Source organism: Trachemys scripta, chromosome 14 (genome assembly GCF_013100865.1).
Source record: "Trachemys scripta elegans isolate TJP31775 chromosome 14, CAS_Tse_1.0, whole genome shotgun sequence".
Lineage (NCBI taxonomy): Eukaryota > Metazoa > Chordata > Testudines > Emydidae > Trachemys > Trachemys scripta.
In genome coordinates, this window is record NC_048311.1 from 2156421 (window position 1) to 2182867 (window position 26447).

General features: G+C 45.2%; 1 protein-coding gene and 1 pseudogene across 1 annotated transcript; both read right to left on the reverse strand.

Annotated features, from left to right (window-relative positions):
- Positions 1-6613: 6613 nt before the first annotated feature.
- LOC117887530 (olfactory receptor 14A16-like) lies at positions 6614-7576 on the reverse strand. The gene has a single exon (XM_034790185.1). It carries the CDS (start codon positions 7568-7570, stop codon positions 6614-6616), a length of 957 nt encoding a protein of 318 aa, XP_034646076.1. The 5' UTR covers positions 7571-7576.
- A 6208-nt stretch (positions 7577-13784) lies between these two features.
- On the reverse strand, positions 13785-24496 carry LOC117887531 (annotated as a pseudogene).
- Between the last annotated feature and the right edge of the window lie 1951 nt (positions 24497-26447).

A 26447-nucleotide genomic window follows, 5' to 3' on the forward strand; every position in this document is an offset into this window, starting at 1 on the left:
CCCCACCTAGGATCTGAGTATGTTAATCAGAAGGAGTATTTCTCTATGGTTCTCCAGGTGCTTGTGTATCACCGTGGGCATTTCATTGACATTAACACAGGCTGGCCCAGAAAGGTGCATGACACACGCATCTTTCGGAATACTTGGCTGTTCAGGAAGATGCAGGCCGGGACTTTTTTCCCAGAGCGGAAGATCACAGTAGGGGAAGTTGAAATGCCCATTGTGATCCTTGGAGATCCCGCTTACCCATTAATGCCATGGCTCATGAAACCCTACACAGGGAGCCTTGACAGCAGCAAAGAATGGTTCAACTACAGGCTGAGCTGGTGCTGAATGACTGTGGAGTGTGCCTTTGGCCATTTAAAGGCCCACTGGAGATCTCTGTATGGGAAGCTGGACTTGGCCGAAAACAGCATCCCCGCGGTTATATCCGCGTGCTGTGCCCTCCATAATATTTGGGAAGGGAAGAATGAAAGCTTCACTCAAGCATGGACCTCTGAGGTTCAACACCTGGAGGCTGAATTTGCACAGCCAGAGAGCAGGGCTATTACAGGGGCCCAGGGGCTGCAAGGATTAGGGATGCCTTGAGGGAGCAATTTGAGGCTGAAAACCAGCAGTGATATCTGGTGCCCGGCACAGGAGTGAAGTGCTGTAGTTCCAATCTTTAGGAATCAGTGTTTGCTAAGCAGACAAGCAGACTTGCAGTGCCTGTTTATTTCCTGGGCTAAGGAGTCTTTTACTTTATGCAATAATAAAGGATGTTTTCAAAGCCAAAGAATCCATTTATTGAAAAGAAAAAAAAATATTTATTGAAAAGAAACAAGGGGGTGGAGTCGGGAACGGTTCAATCACAGATTCGCATATGTCCTGTCTGGTGTGCTGTGCAGTGAGTGCTGCACTTCAGGACAGCTATACTGCATGGTGATGGGGGTTGAGTGTAGAGGGTAAGGGTCGTGGTTTTCAGGGCTGGGTGGTGAAGATACTGGAGGCAGCGGGTAGCGTGAAGAACACGGAAGTTGGGGAAAGTGGGTTGGAGGTGACAGTGGGGCAGAACGGAAAGAGTTTTGGGACAAGGGCTATGGGGGGTGGCGTTTGCATTTGTGGTACTGCTCCTCTTTCTGCATGGCTATCAGTTCCTGGATAGTGTCTGCTTGGCGCTCTAGAGTGCTTATGAGCCTATCAATGCTTTGCTGCTGGTGTGCGGTGCTTTGCCGCCAGTGCGCTGCATGTTCCTGGCGGATCCTGCTTTCTCTCTCCCTCCAGTTCTGTGCTTTCTCATTCTCTCTAATAGATTGCCGCATCACTTCTTGCAGCATGTCTTCTTTGCTTTTTCGCGGTCTCTTCCTGAGTCTTTGCAGTCTCTGAGCAGGCGATAAGAGGGACGGCTGAGGTCTCAAGGTTGGTGCAGCTGTATAGGCAAAATGCAACATTTAACAGAGGCAGCATTGTTTATACCAGACAGAGTAATGATTCCCCCTGCACTTAAGGAGTAGAAAACACACAGGGTCTACACAATAGCATAATTTTCCCGTCCGAAACAGAGCACACATATCCCACGGGAGCCTCAAAATGGTGAGTAAAGGGGACTGATTGTTTCGGAGCTGCACTGTCCTCTGGGTTTCTGTGCCTTGGGGAGAGCCAACAGCTTCAGGGGGCACCTACACTGAACACTGTCCCAACATTTTCCACAGGAGTTCGTCCTGGATGATATCTCGCTGCCGAGGGTGACCTGGGAAGCAAGGGAGGGTCTTCTACTGCAATGCGGCTTCCGCCCTGGCCCATATGCAGCTTGCCTGTGTGCAGCAATGGTCCCCCCGCACCTCATGGCAGAGTGGCGCGGACACATTACCCTGGCTGGGACAAGGACCACGGTGGCTCTCCCGATAAACCTGCGGAAGCGCATTGCACACGTTCTGGATGAGACATTCGAGGAGATTAACGAGGCCGATTACCGCGATGTGATAAACCGCATCAATGCACTATTCTGCATCTAGGCATGTACCAAGTACCGGCCGCTGCGACTGGCTACCTTCCTCGTGGCTTGAGAAGAGCTCCTGGCTGCATGGCTCCAGGGATTCCGGGGTGTCTCCATCTGGCCCATCACCATCACTCCTGTTTTCCTCCTCCTCCTCCCCCCCGACACTGGCTCTGAAGTGTCCATAGTGGTGCTCGGAGTGGAGGTGGGGTTAACCCCAAGTATCGCATCCAGCTCTTTGTAGATTCGGCAGGTCGCGGGGGGAGCACCCGAGCAGTTGTTTGCATCACGGGCTTTGCAGTAGGCACTCTGCAGCTCCTTCACTTTAATCCTGCACTGCAGGGTGTCCCAGTCATAGCCCCTTTCCATCATGTCCTTTGATACCTTCCCGAAGGTATCGTAATTCCTATGGCTGGAGCGCAGCTGGGACTGTACAGCTTCCTCCCCCCAAACACTGATGAGGTCCAGCAACTCACCATTACTCCATGCTGGGGCTCGCTTGGTGCGTGGAGGCATGGTCACCTGGAAAGATTCACTGATAGCACTCCACACCACGCCGAGCTGAGCAAACAGGGAGGGGATTTTTAAAATTCCCGGGGAATGTAAAGGGTGGGTCACATGGTTGGTTACCTGAGGCCAGGGCAGTAGAGTTTGAATTGATGACCAGAGTGGCTAGAACAGGCATTTTGGGATACTGCCGAATAATTCTGAAGGCCATTCACAGCGCATTGGGTGGCCACACTGGGGCCACAGCGCTACAGCGGCAGCACAATACTCGCTATTCCTCTCGGAGAGGTGGAGTACATGCAGCGCTGCAACAACGGAGATACAACACTGCAAATGCCTTGCCAGTGTGGACGGGGAGTGAGTTACAGTTCTGGGGGAGCCTTTACAGCGCTGTAACTCGCAAGTGTAGCCAAGGCCTTAGGGCTTGGCTACACTTGCAAGTTAGAGCCCATTAAAGAAGCCCCAGGCGCCCTAGCTCACTACCCACCCATTCACACTGGCAAGGCATGTAGAGTGCTCTGACTCCACGGCTAGAGCGCTACTGGTACTCCACCTCGGTGAGAAGATTAATGCTTGCTGCACCTTGGCTGAAACGCCCAGGCATCAGTGTGAACAAGGTGTTGCATTACTGTGCTCTGATCAGCCTCTGGAAACGTCCCATAATCCCCTTAAATCAAGTGGCCACTCTTGTCATTGTTTTAGAATCGCTGCCAGAATGCAGATATGCCCTTTGAAAGCTCCATTTCTGACAGCCAGCATCCTTATCTGCTCCGACACAGAGCAAACCATTACTGTGGAATGCTGTGTGTGAGAGAGAGAGGCGGGGGGGAGAGTGGGGGTCTGCTGCTGTCTGAACTTACAAGACAGTATCCTGACATGCTCTCAGCCCCCCAAAATCCACTCTCTCCCCCCACATACATACAACACACTCCCTGTCACACTCCACCCCACCCCCCATTTGAAAAGCATGTTGCAGCCACTTGCATGCTGGGATAGCTACCACAACGCACTTCTCTCTGTGGCTGTTGCAAGAGCTGCTAATGTGGCCACACCAGAGCGCTTGCAGCTGTCAGTGTGGACAGATTGCAGCGCTTTCCCTACTGCACTCTACGAAGGCTGGTTTAACTCAAAGTGCTCTACATCTGCTAGTGTAGCCATGCCCTTACACGCACACAGATTTTCCTCCATTTACTGCCATTGGGTAAAATTATCATCCCACCAAGTTATTCAGGTACCTAAGTCTTATTTTCAAAAGTAATTTTGGCACTTATAAATGTAATAGAGCCAGATTTTTAAAGGTATTTAGGTGCCTATGAGTGATTACCTAAAGAACCTAGGAGCTTAATAACTATAGAAATCAATGGCTGTTAAATAATGAGATATTGTTGAAAATCTCACAACACACCTAAATACCTTTAAAAATCTGGCCTGAGTGACTAAGGCATTTTTGAAAATGAAACCTTGTCACATAAGTGCTTTTGCAAATGTTACCCCTCACCATGAGGCAGCCACCAGCCAGAGGAAGATATGATTGCTCACAATAGTGACGTATTGCACCAGGTATCAGATGGCCATATAGAAGTCTAAGGACATGACATCGAAGAGGAAGAACTCCATGCAGTCCATCAAGAAGTTGAAGTAGGCCTGGGAATGGTAGCTAGGGCAGGAAATCATCTCCCAATTGCTCACCATAAGGATGACCATGCTGTGAGCAGGACGTCCAGGAAGGAGAGGTTGGTGTTGAAGGGGCATACTGGACTGGTGAGTTTGGAGAAGAAGACCCAGAGATTCTGGCTTTGTGAGAAACTATTTTTTCATGTTAATAACCCAGAACCCAGTAAGGGAGAATAATTCCAATGCACCAATTGCAGGGCTTTATTTGATTGGGAAAGGAGAGTAACTTGTAAAGTGGCAGGGTATAATACCAGTTTGGTGTTAGCCTTAAGCCCTATCCATAATCCTAACCCATAACCAACAGGGACTTATGTATAAGTTTTTCTTTAAACCTTCAATGGGGCCACTCATGTGTTTAAAGTTTAGAATGTGCTGAAGTGGCTGCAGAATCAGGGCCTTTTTTACAGAATATTCAAAGTGAGTTTTAATTTCATAATCATGAGTTTTTGGACCAGATCCTGAGCTGGTATAAATTCTCAGAGATCTATTAACTTCAACAGAGCAATGACAATTTAAACCAGCTGTGAATTAGCCCCTTTATTTTTCAGGAACCCATGTGTAATACTTCCATTTATTCAGAGAAACAAAACACAGCATGTTTGAAATGTATCCAGTCAAAACAGCTCGAAGTCCAAACACCGAATACTTTTGCTGAGCTGTTTGTAAATGAGTGATGAAGTAAGATATAGTCATAAAAAATCTTTGCTAAATAAGGTTTAATAAGGAGTACTTATAAGAAAATCATGATGTGGACAATCATTAACAGGAAAAGAAGCACAATAATTTTCATAGATTATTTGTTATCTAGCTAGCTAACATAATTCACAATCAAATAGAAATCTATCACTATGACTAAATTAGGTTGTGTGTAGGAGAAGAAATGGTCCTATCTGTCTGTCTCTCTATCTAATCACATGATCTATTTTTGTCTGTCATATATATAGTGTACAGAACCATGCACAAAGATGGTATTCTAACACTAATAACTTTTGAGATCCTTTCTCACTTGGAGGTGAGTAGATCTATATGGATAGCATATGGAGCACCAGATCAGTGCATGCAGATCAATGCATGCAGCCCTGGCTGGGATTATTTAGTTGGTGTTGGTCCTCCATTGAGCAGAGGATTGGATTAGATGCCCTCCTGAGGTCTCTTCCAACCCTAATAATCTATGATTCTATGGTTCTGTGCACATTTCCACTTACACCAAGACTAGAACAAAATTACTCCAAACAAGTAACTTACACCAGTGTTTATGTCACTACTGAGTGGAGCCCAGAGAATTTGGGCCAGAACTTCATCAGTATTAAACTGGTGATGTCAATGGGTCTACTCTACATTGGTGCTGGTTTAGATGAGTTGGGATATCAGACCCTTACATATATGTCACATTCACTTTCTCCAGGGGTCTGTCAGCCAATTCTGGATCCTTGTGTATATAGGCTCTTGGCCAAATCCTAATTTCTTTGAAGTGAGGGGCTAAACCTCAGTGACTTCAATGGAATCCACATTTGGCCTTACTATCCAGAGTTAGATTTTCTGTAGAAAACACTGGAAAAAGTTTCTCTTCAAAACAGACTTTGTAACATAGCAAGAATGCCACACTTATTACATAGAGGAGATGGGTGAGGTAATATCTTTTATTGGACCATCTTCTGTTGGTGAGAGGGACAAGCTTTCAAGCTACACAGAGCTCTTCTTCAGGTTAAAATAATAAAAGACAGCTACCTGAGGCTTTTTCTCCCCTAACACATCATTAATGATGCAATAATACCCCAACAGTATATACACAATCATTTCAGGAGGAACTTAGCCATGCAGAAATTTCTTTTCCACCCTTTTATCGCTGTGGGGAGCAAACCTTCAGCTCACTCAGAAAACCCCATCAAAGATATGACATATTAGCACTCCCAAGAGAAGTCAAACATTGAAAATGCTATCTAAGAAAACACTCGCCATCTCTCCAGGCCTCCCCACCTGCAAATCCACCCGGAGCAAAGAAACAAAAAAAAAGAACAAACAACCTAACAAAAATAAACTAAAAAATTGACAAACAAACAAACAAACAAAACCCCAAGGAACAAATGAATTGATACCTCAGTCAGAGTTATTATCCTGAAAAATAAAAAGATCCAGAGAACCCAGTAGGGACTTTGCTGTGGCTACTGATTTTATGTGCAAGATTATCACATAGAATGGTGATGACTAGCAGTAGATAGACAGATAGATAGATAGATAGATAGATAGATAGATAGATAGATAGATAGATAGAGTCCGATCTTAATTGCATTGATGTAAACTTCTAGTAGCTACTTTTTTTCTTGACTTAAGTTTGTCTTGATTTTTATTAGTGTAAATACTCAATTCTGCATAAACTGATTGCACAGTATGTTCTCATGACGGCAATAATGTCACCAGATATTTATATCAATAAAGAAACACAGAATGAAATCGTGATCAGTGGAGAAATATAGACATTTTATTCTTGCTGAATAACCTCCAACCTATCAGTTTATTCAGTGCACCTTTCATTTCCTTGTTTCTCATGCTGTAGATGATCGGATTCATTATTGGGGGCATTATGGAATAGAGAACAGCCACCAAAAGATTCAGATCTGAGGTTGAGCTGGAGGTGGGTTTCAGAAAGGCAAAGATGGCAGTGGAAAGCAATAAGGAGACCACAATGAGGTGAGGGAGGCAGGTGGAGAAGGCTTTATGCCGGCCCTGCTCAGAAGGGATTCTCAGCACTGCTTTGTAGATCTGAATATACGACACAATTATAAAAGCAAAGCATATTAAAAATAAAAGCACACTAAGAGAAATAACAACAACTTCACCGAGGTAAGAGTTAGAGCAGGAGAGGTGGAGGAGCTGGGGGACTTCACAGAAGAACTGATCCACCATGTTGCCTCCACAGAAGGATATCGCAAACGTGTTCCCAGTGTGCAATGCAGAGTAGAGAATACCACTGATCCAGGCACTGGCTGCCATTTGGACACAAGCTCTCCTGTTCATCATCATCTCATAGTGCAGTGGTTGGCAGATGGCAACGTATCGGTCGTACGCCATGATGGTCAGTAAGGCAAAATTTGCTGAAGCAAAGAATATGTAAAAAAAGACTTGGGCAACACATCCAGAATAAGGAATCGATCTGGTGTTTGTGAGGGAATTGGCCATGGATTTGGGGATGGTGACAGAGATGGAGCCGAAGTCTAGGATGGACAGATTCATCAGGAAGAAGTACATGGGGTTGTGAAGGTGGCGGTCGAAGGCTATGGCTGTGATGATGAGAAGGTTCCCCAGCAGGGATGCCAGATAAAGCAGTAGAAACACCACAAAGTGTAAAATCTGCAGTTCCTGAACGTCAGAGAATCCCAGGAGAAGAAATTCAGTCACAATGGTTTGGTTGGACATTTTCTTCGTCAATACACTGAGTAATGGCTGTGGAGGGAATGAGAAGGACAATGGTCAGGATTAGAGTGACAGAAACAATTGCCCGGATTCCCCTTTCTCTAATATCTCATTAAATGAATCTCAAAGGTGCACAGAACTTGTCACTTACAATGACTAGGTGTTGTTAGTACTCCTCAACTCTGACGATCCATCAGTCATATTATCATACTAGTATAACCTCCTTTAAACTCAACAGAGCTTCATCACTTTACACGATCTGAGGATTTGGCCCAAGGTGAGGCATGATAAAATGCAGTATGAAGGATGGAACAAAGCACACTCCAAATCCAACAATTCTTGCAAAGAAGGTCCCTCCATTGTGACGAACACCAAGCTCACAACTTGGACATTAAACTAATAGACTAAAATGACAACACATCCTGATTCCCACTTTGAAGGGCAATATGACATAGACCCTTCCAGTATCATAAGTAGCAGCTCATCTGTTAATTTTTCTACCGCAAGCTCTGTGCCTGCTGCCTGCTTACAAATTGATTTATGGGATCAACTCCCATCTGCACTTCAGTCTGCATGTAACAATGGACTAGCAGGACCCCTCCATCACCACTATGTTGTATCGTTTACTCTGTGCTGTGAGGTACAGGGACACTTGAGCTCTAGTCTTGTCTCTGCCAGTGACCTGATGTGTGACCTTAGGCCAGTCATTTCCCCTCTTTCTGCCTCTCTTTCCCCTCCTTCCCTTTCTCTGCTATGTCTACTAGGATTGTAAGGGCTTTCGGAGAGGGGTTGTGGAGCTGATTGTTAAAGGTATTGAGGCACCTAGTGGGATTTTCAAAAGCATCTAGGCCCCAAAACCCCTTGAAATTAAAGAGTTATAAGGTCCTAGGTGCTTCTGAAAACCCCACTAGACACCTAAATACCTTTGAAAACATAGCCCCAGTGAGTTCCCATATGTCCTTGAATGGGGTCAGGATAGACAGCTTTGGCTGCCTGGTTCAACTATAAACCAGGGTTTTAAGAGACTAGTCTGTATGAAACATTCTGTGCACTGCCAACTTTACTGGTTATTCAGTTGTTACCTCCTCACAACTATCCCGTTGAAAGAGAAATCACACAGCTGCAACAGAATAAATGGTTTGAAATCAAGCTCTTATCAGGCAATATTAATGTTCTCTAATTTATTTAAAATTTACGGCTGTCTGGAAATTTTCAGCTGTGTTAAAGGAGATTGTTTTTTTAGCTAAACCACACCACCACCAACAAAATCTTAGAATCTCAAAGATTTTGGGATTATTTTGTAAAGAAACTGAAAACACAAAAAACAAACTTTTTTGGTATTGTGATAAAAAAAAATCTAGTTTTCAGCAGAAAGTTTTTCATTTGCCAAAAACTGGGGGGGGGGGGGAAATGATTTGGGGTTTCCTGTGAAAAGTCAAGATTTTCCCAAAGGGTGGAAAAATTCCAATCAGCAACAGGTATTTGATTAAACTGAAAGTAAAAGTCTTAATGAGTTCATAATGTAAGTCTTATTTATCATCTTAATTTTCCCCTGAATGTTGACCCCCTCCCTCCCCCAACATATTTAATTGAAATAGCAAACTTCCTGTACTGATCTTTGTGTATTTTTTCCCAACATATGACACATTCAGTCATCCAGCACCATGATTCTTTGGTCAATATCTATCTATATACCAGAATCTAGAAGCTAAAGGCACAGGTATCCGAGAATCCTTTCCCCACCTCCTCATTCTGAGACTGAACTGACAGAACTAGACTCAAACCTGTTGCTCTCTGCAGATGAGCTGTGTGTAGCTGGCACTGAGCATCATTGGCATTAAAGGACTGATGCTGCAGAAAGGTGATTTATTCATGTCTATTTCCGAAGGGCTAGTGGGACTCGCTCCCTGGAGCCCTGCACAGCTCAGCAGCAGAGGCCCAGAGGCAAGTGCATAGATGCCTAGGTGATAAAGCCAAAAGAGCCATTCTGTCCCTCAAGTCTAAGCCCCACATTGCACCCCCACATATGATCTCCCCCAGCATTCCCTGATTCCAGCCCAGCGTCTGTGTTATCTGTGGGCCAGGATTACAAAGATGGAGACAAGCACCTACGGCCATTCACTGGGAGTTAGGAGTTTAACCTGCTTAGATGCTATTGTAAATTCCAATAGGCACCTGTCTCCTTCTTTAGGTGCCTTTGTAATCCTGGTTCTGTGCCTATCTTGTTCATTTCCAAGGCCCAGGCTTTTCCTGAATTTCACATAATGAAGGCTGGGATTCACAAAAGAGTCTACGGGAGTAAGACATGTACATCTTGGGCTCCTAACTCCCTTAGACTCCCTTGAGAATCCCAGCCTGAAATTATAACTAGTACTGCCAGGGATCTAGAGACAGGAGTTCACAAGATGCCAAAAACTATGCAGCTATGTTACTTCAACTCTCTGTGTCTCACTACCAAAATCTGGGGCATAATAATTGAGACTGGATGAGAAAATTGATAATGAAACTTTTATTTAGAGATGATCCATGATTCAGTTTTGTTTGAGCTCTTAATGAATTTTCATAGATCTGGATGAAATATTTGTCTTTCTTTTTTTTCAAAACAGAATTTGCCTGTGTTCCACAGGAATATAGGAATCACCAGAGTCCAGTGCCCCGGCTCTGACAGAGGCCAGCAAAAGATATTGCATGACCCACAGCCTGGAACAATAAAGATGGGATGGGGAGATCTGCGCCCACTGCAGCATCTGCAGCATCGTCTGCCTGAGTCTGAAGAGGGCCTGAGACAAGAGCTGTGGGAGAAGGGAACTGCCCCAGGCATCTCCTTGGGGTATGAACTGCTCTGGGGGACTCCAACAACCCCACCTCAGCAGGGGCCTCGGTGTGCAGGAGGAGGGGAAGAGAATAGCAGTCCTGACCCCCTCACCCAAGCAGATACACCCTGGCTGGGAAAGTAAGGACTCGGAATACCACAACTGCCCCCTGACTCTCTGTGGGCACCATGCTGATCCCAAAGGGTTGGGGGACAGTCACTTGCTCCTCTTCTGGGACAGAGAAGGGGTCCAATGCCACTGTCCCAGCCTCTCTTTGAGGGATTCCTGCCACCGCCACGCCACATGGGACACCGGATCAAGGGCAGAGAGTCCCTTGCATGGCCCTAGAGTGTCTGAATTCAGCCCTGAGAGTCAGCAGAGCTTTATGGGACTAAATGTGCCTCTTTCCCCAGGCTCCTGGGAACTGCCCTGCTGAGAGCAGTGACTCCTGGAGGAACCAGCACCAGCTACTGTAGAAGGAGGGGCAGAGACCCCCCCGCCATGGACAATTTTGCACTAACCTCCACATCAGGGAGATTCCCTGTGAGTGAGACCTGCACCATGGTGGTTTAATTCATTCTCTGATCGAATGTAACTGTGAATGCTTTCATGATCCCTGTCAGTGTCTCACCCTGCTGGTCATTTTGTCCCAGCAATACCCAGTGCTCAAGGCTACCCCAGCCTCTCTACAGGGGAAATAAAGTTACGGTGTTATTAGTCAAAGAGTTTAGCTCTCAGTTTGGTCCTTCAGCCTCAGAAGTGCTTGGAATCACGCCGAATGGATTACAGTGGGCACAAGCATGGAGAGAGCATGAGCTGGTTGAAAACTACTTATAAGTTGGAATGTTCTGGCTGGCAAAACTGCATGGCAGCTGGACACTTTGAGTTGAAATCTAACCCCGAGCAGAAATCTGAAACTAAGAACAGGAGGCATCTGGCTCTGTCTGAGTGTTTTGAATTGTGGGGAAATGTCACCTGAGCACAGCAGGAAATTTAAAAAGTGCTGAAACTATTTTTGAAACGCACTGACGTTCTGGAGGGGAGCATGATGAGGATGGGAATTAGGGGAGAAGGGTTTTTGGGGCAGGGAGGACAGGGGTGATTATGGGGCAGGGGATTGAAAGGGAAGGTGGGTAGGAGGTGGATTGGAGGTCAGGAGATAAGGAGGGATGGAACACTGGGAATGGGAGATATGAGTGTGAGTGATAGGGGGACTGGGACAACAGAGGGGTGCGATGTCCTCTTTCTTTCAATGTTCAGGGGGCTCTATACTCTCCCCCCTCCCCAGCGGAAAGCTTCATTTTCCTGTTTTAGTTTCAGTTTTTCAACAGCGAGCACAGCACCCTGCTGTCTTTTCATCAGCGCTCTATGTGCGTGTGTGTCTATCTCCTTCTCTGCTGGATCCAGAGCTAGAACAAGGGGCAGGGCGCCCGACAGCCTCACATTTCCCTCCCTGGTGTGTGCCAATGTCGGGGGAGTGGAGTTTTCTATGCATCTCTGGGGGTATCTCCCCTCATTCTCCCCCTTTTTTGATGTTGGGGGCTTTGATCTTGCCCTTCGGCAGGGCAGGGGAGAGGGGAGGTGACTGAGGCTGTCTCCTTAACCCTCCCAATGTGTGCCAGGGTCTGCGGAAGCGCCACCCCTCGGGGTGTCAAGCTGTGAAGAGGCAAACAGGGACATGCACCCACAACACACTGAACAGCCTGCTGGCACCTGGGTGACTGATATGAGGGGAGCAGTTCACACCTCTCCAAGTGATTGTTTCAGGCTGTACTGTCTCCTGGAGGTGTTTCTCACTCGGCTGAGAACAACTCAATGAGATGAACAGGCCACTTCCCACCGCTCTGAGCCTGCATTACTGCAGATGGCTGTGTCCAGCTTTGTGCTGCGCTTACTGAGAGATTTGGGGGTAGTGGGTGGATGTGAGGATAACCCAGATTGGCCAAGCAGTGCACAGAATACAGCTCCTTTCCAGAAAAATGTGATGGTTCTTAAAAAAGCCTTTTGCTTCACTCATCATCCATATCCACTGACACTTACAGCCACCACAATGACCACTAACTCCGACCAACAAGCTTTCTTTCTCTTAAAAAATTAGGAAATAAAACTTCATTAACAGAGAGTTACGGTTTCCCAGTGACAGCTCGTGCCTGTCCAGAAGGTCAATTTCAGCTACTCACACTTCTAACAAGGAAATGCAGAACTGAATTAAATGCCCTCATAAACATAACTCCCCTGTCCCTTTGCGATGCCTCACAACACCCATAACACACATGATGTCCTGTGCCTTTCAATGTTTGAGCACTCTCCCCTCCCCAGCACACAGCTTCACTTTCATGTTACTTTCCATTCTGCAGTTAGAAAAATAAAAAGAGCACAGCACTCAGCTGTGTTCTTGTCAGCTTCCTTGGTGTCAATGTTTATCTTCTTCTCTGCCAGGTGCAAATATAACAGCACACGCTTCCACTCTGCCTTGTCACTGGAGCTACCTTCACCTGCCCTGCCCTCAAGCACAGCCTGCTCCCCTGACAGAACACCGCACCAGTGAAATATAACAGGCAATTCATTCCTTTTTACAGCCCCTTTCATACAGGAGATCACCTTTATTTATACTTCCCTACCCATCATTAAATCCACAGCCTGCTCTCGTATCCCACTTCACTACTGGCTATACCCATGGCAAGAAGACACCAGTGCCCTGCTACTGACACAAACTACACCATTCTGTATTGAATTGATGCAAAACGGGACCCTTGAGGGACAGGTGCACCTCTCTCCCTTGATCACATACATGGTGGGACTCAGACCCAGATCTTGTTATATCACAGTCACAGCTCTGTGACACTCCTCAGCTAATCCCCAAATCTCCTCATATCACCTTCACAATCACACCTCCACCAACTTGCCCCACCTACTGCCTCCATTATTCAATACAGCTACAGCTAGCACAGTGAATGCAGTTGGAGTGTAGGCAGATAATTCCAAGTAGCTATTGTCAGATCCTGGGGTCAGAGTTAAGGTTATGTGAGCATGTACCTTCATTCTGTATTTCTTGGGTTTCCAAGGTTTAAGTGTTGCTGAACTAAATGCCCTGGTACGGCAAGGGCTATCACTAGGCGACCTCAACTCTGTGTTAACAATTTTTTTTTGATAGATAGATAGATAGATAGATAGATAGATAGATAGATAGATAGATAGATAGATTCTTATCTAATTNGATAGATAGATAGATAGATAGATAGATAGATAGATAGATAGATAGATTCTTATCTAATTTACACTGGTGTAAACATACAGTATCTCCACTGATGTCAGTGAACTTAGTCTGGATTATTACTACTGTGAACGTAGAGTTTTTGCATAAAAAGACTGCACATCACATTCCCATGGAGACAATAATGTCATCAATTGATTATATCTGTAAAGAAGCACAGTATGCAAACATGTCATTGGGAGAAATCTGGAAATTTTATTCATCTTGAATAACTTCCCCTCAGTCAGTTTCATTAAGGCACCTTTTATCTCCTTGTTCCTCATGCTGTAGATGACTGGATTCATCACTGGAGGCACCACAGAAGAGATTACAGCCACCATGACATCTAGACCTGATGTTGAGCTGGAGGTGGGTTTCATGTATGCAAACCTACCAATGCAAAGTAACGAAGAGATCACAATGATGTGAGGAGGGCAGGTGGAGAAGGCTTTATGCCGGCCCCACTCAGAAGGGATCCTCAGCCCTGTTTTGAAGATCTGAACATATGACACAATTATAAAAGCAAAACAGTTTAAGCCTAAGAACAATAGAAAAGAATTAGCAACAACTTCACTAAAGTATCAGTCAGAACGGGAGATCCTGAGTAGCTGGGGGATTTCACAGAAGAACTGATCCATCATGTTGCCTCCACAAAAGTTTAATGCAAATATATTTTCAGTCCGCATAGTAGAGACCTGAATTCTACTAATCCAGGCACTAGCTGCCATTTGGACACAAGCTCTCCTGTTCATTATAGTCTCATAGTGCAGTGGTTGGCAGATGGCAACATACCAGTCGTAAACCATGATGGTGAGAAAAGCAAAGTCAGCCACAGTGAAGAAAATGAAGAGAAAAACTTGGGCAACGAATCCAGCATAAGAAAACAACCTGGCGTTCAATAGGGAATTGACCATGGACATGGGGACAGAGACGGAGATGGATCTCAGGTCTAGTATGGACAAATTCATCAGGAAGAAGTATATGGGGGTATGAAGGTGATGGTCAAGCACTACAAGGATGATAACAAGGAGATTCCTCACCAGGGCTGCCAGGTAAGTCCCTAGAAACACCACAGAGTGTAAAATCCTGAACCTCAGACAATCCCAGGAGAAGGAACTCGGTCATGGTAGTTTGGTTGGACATTTGCTTTCTCAGTACATCATGGACTGCCTATGGAAGGAAGAGCAAGGACAATGGTGAGGCTAGAGCGCTCCTGCCTACTCACCTCTGACAATCACACCACTAGTGAGGAGCATTGTCACACCAGTGTAAATTGCCACAGCTCCCTTACAGTAAATGGATGGTGTCCCTTTCCATGATCTGAGGATCTGGTCCAAGATGAGGCTTGATAAAATGCAGTTTAAATATGGAACAAGTTACAACCCAAACCCAATTATTTTAGGAATGATGGTCATCCTATTGCTACAATGGAAAGCTATTTGAGGAGAGAAGAATAAGGCTACATCTACACTACAAAATAGGGGGAGTGATTCCCAGATCGCATACACTACTTGCAATAGCTCGACGACAGCTATCACAAGTCTGAAAAGTAGCATGGCCATGGTAGCATGGGAATCTGTGCTGAATATATAGCCCCAGGGTTCAGGTAGGCTTTTATTCAGCATGGCTAAGACATGCTGCCAACCATGCTACCGCAGCTACACTGCTATTTATACTCATTGACCTAGTGTGAATACATGTATGCAAGCTGGTGATTCACAGCCCTAGTTTGCTGAGTAGATATAGCCTAAAAGATTTCAGAGTAGCAGCCGTGTTAATCTGTATCAGCAAAAAAGAACAGGAGTACTTGTGGCACCTGAGAGACTAACAAATGTATTTGAGCATAAGCTTTCATGGGTTACAGCCCACTTCTTCGGATGGACAGAATGGAACATATATTGAGGAGATATATATACACATACAGAGAGCATGAATAGGTGGGAGTTGTCTTACCAACTCTGAGAGGCCAATTAAGTAAGAGAAGAAAACTTTTGAAGTGATGATCAAGATAGCCCAGTACAGACAGTTTGATAAGAAGTGTGAGAATACTTACAAGGGGAGATAGATTCAATGTTTGTAATGGCTCAGCCATTCCCAATCCTTATTCAAGCCTAAATTGATTGTATCTAGTTTGCATATCAATTCCAGCTTAGCATTTTCTCGTTGGAGTCTGTTTTTGAAGCTTTTCTGTTGCAAAATTGCCACCCGCAGGTCTGTCATTGAATGACCAGACAGGTTAAAGTGTTCTCCTACTGGTTTTTGAGTATTATGATTCCTGATGTCAGATTTGTGTCCATTAATTCTTTTGCGTAGAGACTGTCCGGTTTGGCCAATGTACATGGCAGAGGGGCATTGCTGGCACATGATGGCATATATCACATTGGTAGATGTGCAGGTGAATGAGCCTGTCATAACTATAAAGGGAAGGGTAACAGCTGTCCTGTGTACAGTACTATAAAATCCCTCCTGGCCAGAGACTCCAAAATCCTTTTCCCTGTAAAGGGTTAAGAAGCTCAGGTAACCTGGCTGGCATGTGACCTAAAGGACCAATAAGGGGACAAGATACTTTCAAATCTTGGGGGGGGGAAGGCTTTTGTTTGTGTTCTTTGTTTTGTGACGTGTTCGTTCTCGGGACTGAGAGGGACCAGACATCAATCCAGGTTCTCCACATCTTTCTAAACAAGTCTCTCCTATTTCAAACTTGTAAGTAAATAGCCAGGCAAGGCGTGTTAGTTTTCCTTTGTTTTTCTCAACTTGTAAATGTACCTTTTACTAGAGTGTTTATCTTTGTTTGCTGTACTTTGAACCTGAGACTAGAGGGGAGTCCTCTGAGCTCTTTAAGTTTGATTACCCTGTAAGGTTAATTTCCATACTGATTTTACAGAGATGATTTTTACTTTTTTTTCTTTAATTAAAAGCCTTCTTTTTAAGAATCTGATTAATTTTTCTTTGTTTTTAAGATCCAAGGGGTTTGGATCTTTATTCACCAGGAGTTGGTGGGAGGAAGGAGGGGGGATGGTTAATTTCACCTTGTTTTAGATCCCAAGGGGATTAGATCTGTGTTCACCAGGACTTGGTGGGAGGAAGGAGGGGGGATGGTTAATTTCTCCTTGTTTTAAGATCCAAGGTGTTTGGATCTGTACTCACCAGGGAGTTGCTGAAAGGTTTCTCAGGCTTCCCAGGGAGGGAAATGGTGGCAGCGGAACCAGAGCTAAGCTGGTAGTTAAGCTTAGAAGTTTTCATGCAGGCCCCTACATTTGTACCCTAAAGTTCAAAGTGGGGATCCAGCCTTGATAGAGCCCCTGATGGTATGGCTGATGTGAATAGGTCCTATGATGATGTCACTTGAATAGATATGTGGACAGAGTTGGCATCAGGCTCTGTTGCAAGGATAGGTTACTGGGTCAGTGTTTTTGTTCAGTGATGTGAGGTTGCTGGTGATTATTTGCTTCAGGTTGGGGGGTTGTCTGTAAGCGAGGACAGGTCTGTCTCCCAAGATCTGTGAGAGTGAGGGATCATCTTTCAGGATAGGTTGTATATCTTTGATGATGTGCTGGAGATGTTTTAGTTGGGGGCTCAAGGTGACGGCTAGTGGTGTTCTTTTATTTTCTTTGTTGGGCCTGTCTTGTAGGAGGTGACTTCTGGGTACTCGTCTGGCTGTCAATCTGTTTTTTCACTTCAGCAGGTGAGTATTGTAGTTTTAAGAATGCCTGATAGAGATCTTGTAGGTGCTTGTCTCTATCTGAGGGATTGGAGCAAATGCGGTTGTATCTTAGAGCTTGGCTGTAGACAATGGATCATGTGGTGTGTTCTGGATGGAAGCTGGAGGCATGTAGGTAAGTATAGTGGTCAGTAGGTTTCTGGTATAGGGTCGTATTTATGTGACCATTGCTTATTAGCACAGTAGTGTCCAGGAAATGGACTGCTTGTGTGGATTGATCTAGGCTGAGGTTGATGGTGGGATGGAAATTATTGAAATCATGGTGGAATCCTCAAAGGCTTCTTTTCCATGGATCCAGATGATGAAGATGTCATCAATATAGCGCAAGTAGAGTAGGAGCATTAGGGGACGAGAGCTAAGGAAGCGTTGTTCTAAGTCAGCCATAAAAATGTTGGCATACTGTGGGACATGAGGGTACCCATAGCAGTGCCGCTGATTTGAAGGTATATATTGTCCCCAAATGTGAAATAGTTGTGGGTGAGGAAAAATTCACAAAATTCAGCCACCAGGTTAGCTGTGACATTATCGGGGATACTGTTCCTGATAGCTTGTAGTCCATTTTTGTGTGGAATATTGGTGTAGAGGGCTTCTACATCCATAGATGCCAGGATGGTGTTTTCTGGAAGATCACCGATGGATTGTAGTTTCCTCAGGAAGTCAGTGGTGTCTCGAAAATAGCTGGGAGTCGTGGTAGCGTAGGGCCTGAGGAGAAAGTCCACATAACCCAGACAATCCTGATGTTAGGGTGCCAATGCCTGAGATGATGGGGCATCCAGGATTTCCAGGTTTATGGATCTTGGGTAGCAAATAGAATACCCCTGTTTGGGGTTCTAGGCATGTGTCTGTACAGATTTGTTCCTGTGCTTTGTCAGGGAGTTTTTTTAGCAGATGGTGTAATTTCTTTAGGTAATCCTCAGTGGGATCAGAGGATAATGGCCTGTAGCAGCCTCTTGGTCATATTCCAATTTATTCACGATGACAACAGCACCTCCTTTGTCAGCCTGTTTGATTATGATGTCAGAGTTGTTTCTGAGGCTGTAGATGGCGTTGTGTTCAGCATGGCTGAGGTTATGTGGCAAGTGATGTTGCTTTTCCACAATTTCAGCCTTTGCACGTTGACAGAAGCAATCTATGTAGAAGTCCAGTCTATTGTTTTGACCGTCTGGAGGAGTCCACGCAGAATCCTTTTTTTTTTTTTTTGTAGTGCTGGTGGGGGGATTCTGTGGGTTAGTGTGCTGTTCAGAGGTTTGTTGGAAATATTCTTTGAGTCGGAGACGTCGAAAGTAGGATTCTAGGTCACCGGAGAACTGCATCATGTTCGTGGGTCTGGAGGGACAAAAGGAGAGGCCCCGAGATAGGACAGACTCTTCTGCTGGACTAAGAGTATAGCTGGAAAGATTAACAATATTGTTGGGTGGGTTAAGGGAACTACTGTTGTGGCTCCTTGTGGCATGTAGTAGTTTAGATAGTTTAGTGTCCTTTTTCCTTTGTAGAGTGTATATATATAATCCTCAATATATGTTCCATTCTATGCATCCGAAGGAGTGGGCTGTAGCCCACGAAAGCTTATGCTCAAATAAATTTGTTAGTCTCTAAGGTGCCACAAGTATTCCTATAGCCTAAAAGAGTTTGGCTAATTTAACCTAACAAAATGCCAGATGAGAGGGGTTATGAACACTCTTTATAAATACATCAAGGAAGTAAATACGAAGGATGGAGCAGAGCTACTGATGCTAAAGGACAATGTCGGCACAAGAAGGAATGGGGATAAATTGGCCAGGAGTAAATTCAGCTTGGAAATGAGAAGAAGGTTTGTCCCCATCAGAGGAGGGAAGATCTGGAAGAGCGTCCGAATAGGAGCAGTTGGGGACAAACAACCTAACTGGTGTTAACAGGGGCTACATCAGTTTTTGATGGGGATTATATGACTGGGTTGCCAGTGAGAGCAGGGGATTGGACTCGATGATCCAAGTCCCTTCCAGTCAGTTCTTCTCAGGACAAACAGCAAGGTAACAACTTGGACTGGAAATTTCTAAACCACCAGCAATGCCTCATTCCTTCTTCCCAGGGAAACACGATACAGACACACACAGCGTGCCGAGCACCAGCTCATCTGTGATGATTCCACACTGAGTTCTGTGTAGAGACGGCCTGCTACCTGCTTACAGATTGATTCATGGCTGCAAATACCAGCTGCACTTGTGTCTCTGTGTGATGATGGGCTAGGTGAATCCCTCTGTTACTGCTCTGTTTTATCATTTCCCTCTCTACCTTCATGTCTGTGCCCTGTGGGTCAGTGGTAGTCAGGAGACTTGGGTTCTGTTCTTGACTCTGTCACTGACTTGCTGGGTGACCTTGGGCAGTCACTTCCCCTCCCTGTGTCTCTGTTTCCTCTCTCCCCTTTCTCTGCCTTGTCTACTAGGACTGTGATCTCAGATATAGAAAGGCTGTGTTTTACTATGTGTATGTTCTGTGCACCTGTTTACAGCATTGGTGTTCAGCTGGCAGCAGTGTGAGACAGAGGATATGAGGCGTGAGCAGATCTTCCTTCTATCCCCCTTGAAGTCCTCTGTGTCCTTGAGCAGGACTGAGATAGAGAGGCATCATGTGGCTGGTGCATCTCCGAATCTGAGTTTACAAGTGCTAGTCTGTATAAAACACAATCTGTGGGCTTTGCTGCTTGCTTGTATTTTACAGTCCCATAAGTATTCCTTTGAAACAGATATAAACATCGTTGCAATAGAACAAACAGGTTTGAAATTGCTGTATTATTAAAAATAATGTTCCCCACCTTTGTTTAAAGCTCAATTTCCAATTTGGGATGGTCAGAGATTTTCTGTCCATTCCCGCCCTCCACCCCACCCCCCACCAAAATGGGATTTTGAACTAAACAAATATGTCCAGAGAAATATTCTTCTTTACTTAGCAAACCCCCTTTTTTTGTTGTTTTTTTTTGGGGGGGGGGGACTGAAAACCACAATTTTCTTCTGCTTTTAACTTAATATTTCCAGTTAACATTAGGAATTGGATACAAACAAATACATTTTTGGTCGACAAATACTAAAAAAATTTCTGATTTTGGGCTTCAATACAAAGTCAAAATTTTGCACTGATTTTTTTCTGACTGGGTCTAGATGTCTGACTTAATTGACAGCTAAAGCCTTAAAGGGTTCAAATTGTAATTTATGTTTAGAGTCTTACCTTTCTCTGTATATTAATCCACAACAATATTTTATAGAAATAGTGAACTTACTGTGCTGGTCACTGTGGATTTTTCCCTAACTTATGATGCATTCGATCCTCCAGTATCAGGATTTTTTGGTCATTAATTCTCTATCTCCATTGTTCCTACTGCTGTAGTATCTAGAAGCCAAAGACACAGATGTGTAAGAGCCCGTTCGCCCCTCCCTCTGAAAATGAAGTGACTGAATTAGATTCAGATCTTTTGCTCTCTGTAGATGAGCTGTGTGTAGCTCACTTTGAGCTTCACAGACACTAGAGGACTGATGCTGTAGAAGGCTGTCTATTCACGTCTGTTTCCTAAGGGCTTGCAGGACTCACTCCCTGAAGCCCTGCAGAGCTCAGAAGCTGAGGTCCAGAGGCAAAAGTTCATAAATTAATGGATTTCAAGCCAAAAGGTGCCATTATGATCCCCTAGTCTGACCCCTGCATGGCACAGGCCCTAGGATCTCCCGCCGGGTACCCTGACTCCACCCTAGCTTCTGTGTTACCGGTAGGCCAGTATTACAGAGAGATATGGGCACCTAAAGATGGAGACAAGCACCCAGTAGGATTTATCAAAGCTCCTAAGTGAGCTAGTTGGCTAAATCCCATGAACATTCAATGAGAGTTGGGCGCCTAACCTGCTTAGATGGTACTGAAAATCCCAATAGGTATCTATCTCCATATATAGGTGCCTAAACCCATTTTTAATCTGGCCCTGTGTCTATCTTGTTAATTCCAAGGGCTGGGCTTTTCTTGAATCTCGGAAAATGAAGGGTGGGATTCCCAAAGGAACCTAAGGAAGTAAGGCATGTACATCTTGTTTGCCTAACTCCCTTACACTCCCTTGAGAATACCAGTGTAAAATAGTAACAAGTACAGCTAGGCAGCAGGGGCTAGAGAGGTGATCAAGACACTAGAGCTCCTGTGATCTAAGCCCAGATATGTGAATAAATTCCCTCAAATCCCTGTTCCTTGGTTTCTCCAACTGTAACACGTGGGTTACTTACAGAGAATGGATAGGTAATTCACATGGAGACATTTATTTAGACCTGATCTGCAATTTTTGGCGCATTTTGGGATACCAGCCTATAGTCAAAATATTTTGTAGCGAATTTTGTCTTTATCCCTCAAGAGCTAGATGGATTTTGTGCCATCTCACCTCCTAGTCCTTCCCCCTTTCTCTACAATCATAGAATCATAGAATATTAGGGTTAGAAGAGACCTCAGGATCAGGCTGCTATCAAATCACCCCTCATTGTTCTCTTCTGCAGACTAAATAACTCCAGTTCCCTCAGCCTCTCCTCGTAAGTCATGTTCCCCAGACCCCTAATTATTTTCGTTGCCATCCTCTGGACTCTCTCCAATTTGTCCACATCCCTTCTATAGTGGGGGGACCAAAACTGGACACAATACTCCAGGTGTGGCCTCACCAGTGTCGAATAGAGGGGAATAATCACTTCCCTCGATCTGCTGGCAATGCTCCTACTAATACAGCCCAATATGCTGTTGGCCTTCTTGGCAACAAGGGCACACTGCTGACTATGTTGGCATAAGCATCAAAGTTTGTGCCTTGTGATGGCTTCATGGTGACCTTAAGAAATGGATTGGGGATCTTTGTGCGGTTCCTAGAAGACGTGTCCCCACCACACAAATGTCAACATCACTGAAAACAAATTTGCACCCTTGTTCTCCATTACTAGAGAGAGGTCCAGAAGTATGCAGAAAGGAATCCTCTGCCATATATAGCAAGGGTCCCTCCAGGACAGGTTAGAAGCACACGTCCAGGAAGTGGTGAGTGAGGGAAGATCGCACAGCTGCCACCTGGGCTTCTATATGTACTACTGAAAAATGTCAGACTTCAGAACCTTGGGCTAATCATCTGGCCGCTTAGGGTTAGGGTTGTGCAAAGAAAATGAGGATACAAGGGGACAAAACAGAAATCTCTGTATATTAAGTCTGGGATATTCAAAGGGGTCTAAGGATGTTAGTTGCCTAACTCCCATTGTGCAGTCAATGGGAGTTGGGCACGTAATTCCCTGAAGTCAGTCTGAAAATCACTGTCACAGCTCATGGCCTGTAGTAAAAGTTCATTGTATGGTTACAGATTCTGCAGCACCCACAGCCCCTTGTGTCTGCTCTAATTGCACAGGATGCTGCAGAGTCAGTCACTGGTTCCTCCAGAGGGCCAAGCCCATTCCTGGGGCCTCTCCAGAGAAATCAGTGATTTTTCACCGAGAATACATTGGGTCCCTTCTGCTGAGCTGTTTTCTACTCTCTCCCCAGCTAATGTCCACTAGGGATAATCAAAGCTCTGTGCTCCTCATGGGAGTTTCCTAGGGGATTCCCTGCTTGGTCTGATGGTCTGATTGCTTTGTTTGCTATCAGTAACTGAATCCCTGGGTTGATGTTATGTCCCTTGCACACCATGCTGTGTGCACCACACTGTGGCAGGGCCTGGGAATAGATTGTGCCCCAATCAGGCATCTTTAGAGAGCAGGATCGTCCCTGGCCTTAGACCCCTGAACATTTGAAAGGAGATGAGGTCTCAGTTCACACCCCATTTCCACGTGGATACTACAAACAATGTAGAGCAGGATGGGACAGGCTGGCTCGGGAGATAAGAGATGAAGTTGCTGCTTTCACCTCTAAGTTACCTGTCCAAACTCAGCCCCACTGAGCAGTAGCCGAGAGTTAGATCCGCAAAAGCATTTAGGTGCCTAAGTACAAAATTTACATCCTCAAAACCTCTGCTCAGCTGCTGCCTAACCCTGTAAGCACCTATATTTCCCTGGATAAAGTCCATTATGGTCTGCTCTTGCAGAGGTTTGCAGATGGTAGTGTATCAGTTGTATAAACCCAAGGTGTGCTCCAGTAGGCTCTTTTGCAAATGATAGGTTTAATGTTTCTGGATTTCAAGTGAAGCCCAGGCCTTAGAACTTGAGAAGATAGACACGGGGCCAGGATTATAAAGGGATTTAGGCACCTACCTATTCTATTACAATAGCAGATTAGGTGCCTAACTCCCATTGAATGTCCATGGGATTTATCCACCTGGCTTACTTAGGAGCTTTGATTAATCTCACTAGGTGCCTGTCTCCATCTTTAGGTGCCTAAATCTCTTTGTAATCCTCATCCACATATTACACAGAAGCTGGGCTGGAATCAGAAAACCCTGGTGGAGATCCTAGGGACTGTGATATGCAGGGCAATAGGAATGCTGAAGCTGAGGAGACTGGTCCCTAGGCCTGACAGGGAAAGGCCTGTGTATCCAAGACAATAAGCAACCTGCAATATCCAGTGGGGTGAGAAAAAATGCTTAATCTAGATAAGGTTGAGAGTTTAGATTGATGCTTAGCTTTTATTTTCTTTTTCTAACTTATCTGACTTTTTGCCTATCACTTATAATCACGTAAAATGTATCTTCTGTAGTCAAACTTATTTTTATGTTTATTCTTACCAGTGAGTTTGTCTAAAGTGTTTGGTAAATCTGCTCAGGTTACAAAGGTTGGTTCAACCTCATTTGTGATACCTTTTGGAGACTCATACGCGGTTGCATCTTCATGTTTTCTTCTATGCTGTTCTAGCTTTTGCAGTAGCTCCTCAGTCGGCAGACCGTTGATAGCTTCTTTGTTTTCAAAGTGAAGCAGCTTTTTCCACAAAATGTTGTGGAATGTTCTTTGTTCCTTGCTGTTGGAACTACTCTGGTATTTATCTTGCTGGAATGTAACATGCTTTCTGGTCTTCTTCAGGTGATCAGAGTCTTTCACATTGAGCTCCTTTTCCTTACTGTACTTGTCTGTGACTGTGGAGACCTTCTTTTTGAATGCCAGGAATGCTTCCCTTTGGACTTCAAAGGCTTCCCACATCCTATCCTCCATATCTCTCAGGAGTGTGGTCTGGTGATCCACTGGTCCCATTGCCACCTTTAAAGTGGGAGTTAACTAGTGGGAACTGCTTCCTGAAATTCCGGGGTGCCACAAGAGTGGCCATCTGCAAGCTGGAACAGCAGCTTCTTCCTACTAAGATATCTCTCGGGGCGTTCTTGGGCCCCCTGTCTCTCTGAGTAATACTTGCCAATGAAGTTCTCGTGAGGAAAATATAACTTCTTTACACCCTGATACAGCTGCATGGTGGTATCGGTGTCAGCCACGTGCAGATGGATGGGGAGAGCTCTGAAGTCCTCTCCTGGCACAGACTCCCATATTAAGGCAATAGCATCCTCCTTATTGAGTTCTGGGAGGGAGCTTATTTTGGCCAGCCAGTCTAAGGCCGTCTCCCTGTTCAGGGGGCCCAAGGTCTTTCCTACTGCTCAGGCCTGCTCAGGAGCATATGGCTTGATCTCATGCCGGGTCTCCAATGGGTGTGTTGAATCTGGCCCGTAGCTGATTATCGTCATTGTTAGTGGTGCCATGGGCAAGATTCTCCCCTCCTGAACCTTTGTTTCTGTTGCTGCTGGGAGATCTTCTTCTATGGGAGCCAAAGGCTGTAGTCCTTTCACTCTTTTCGGTTGCAGCCACCTTGTTTTTCGAAGAATCTTTTGCTCGGTATCACTCAAGCTGCTGGTACCACTACTTGATTCTCTTGAAATTTTTCTCAGAGGGTCTCGGCTGATGGCTCTTAGGAGCCCCCTCGTGTGCAGCAGCTTCTGCTGAAGCTTCTCCACTCTTTTCTGGCTGTTGGAATGCTCAGATTGCTGGCTCTGGCTGGAGCAGACCTCCTTCATTAGCTCCCCAATGGCAGCTTGGGATTCCTCTTGTTTAGTTGTTAGTGACTGGATCTCCTTCTCCTTCTTGGCGAGGAGATCACTGAAGTCCCTCACCTGCAGATCCAACCTGCCTATCAGTGCTGGATAGCTTCCATTCTGGGATTCTAACCTTTCCACCCTACCACCTAACTTGTCTAACTTGGTGTTTTTAGCTTTTACCTGGCCCTCTAGTTGGGATATGGTTAACCCTTGCATAATACTATATGCTTGTAACTACCTGCAAACCATATGTAGCCCATAAATTAAGGCCCTCTTCTTTTGCTTCTTGTTAGGTTTTGGTTCATCCTAGACAAAGCTTTCCCACTTGCCCAACAAGGTGGTGTAAGAATTCCCACCGCAGAACAGCCCCTCTGCCTATGGATTTTACCCCTTGCCAAAGTAATTCAAGCTTGACTCCAGGGATACTTTATTCAACACTGGCAGCCATCCGGATTCTCCATAGGTCCAAGCGCATAGCTTGGCCATGTAGTACAACCAAATGGGACCCTGGGCATTTAAGCCCTCTGCTGAAGCCTTTGTATCAGGCTACAGTACTGACACATTCGGCCCTGTCTGATATGTGTCGGAAGCAATTGGCTCCCCCTCCTGGCAGCAGTTCAGCTGGGTTAGGTCCCGCAATGAGCCAGGCATCAACCTGCTCGAAACTACAATGCTGCTTCCTTCCACCAGAGCTGGGCTTTCACCGCAGTCTGCCGGCTGCCCACTGACACTCTTGGTTAGGGATACTGCAAGCAATACCACCACAGCGCTCAGGCTGTCTTTCCACAATGGGCCCAAACAATAAATCACACTGAAGAGGGGTGGGTAATCCACCCTTCACAGCACTTCAGCTGCTTCTTTTCCCCTCGGCACCCAAGGCCAAACACATGTCATGAGGCTGCGTTACTCATTCTTCCTCTCAATGGGAAAATGACTCCTCAGAAATTGTTGACTTATGGTCTAAAAACTGAAAATGGACTTTTTTAGATTTTTTAAAAGGGTTTCAGCAAAGAAAAAACAAACTATTTTGCCCCAAACCACAAAATGTTACACCCAATCCTGCTGAAAACTGGAAAATAGTCAGACAAAAACAGAAAAAAACCTTTCACCTTTGGCAACTGGAA

Excerpts from the sequence above, each read along its gene's own strand:
- LOC117887530 (XM_034790185.1), bottom strand. The coding sequence starts at position 7,570 with ATGTCCAACCAAACCATTGTGACTGAATTTCTTCTCCTGGGATTCTCT.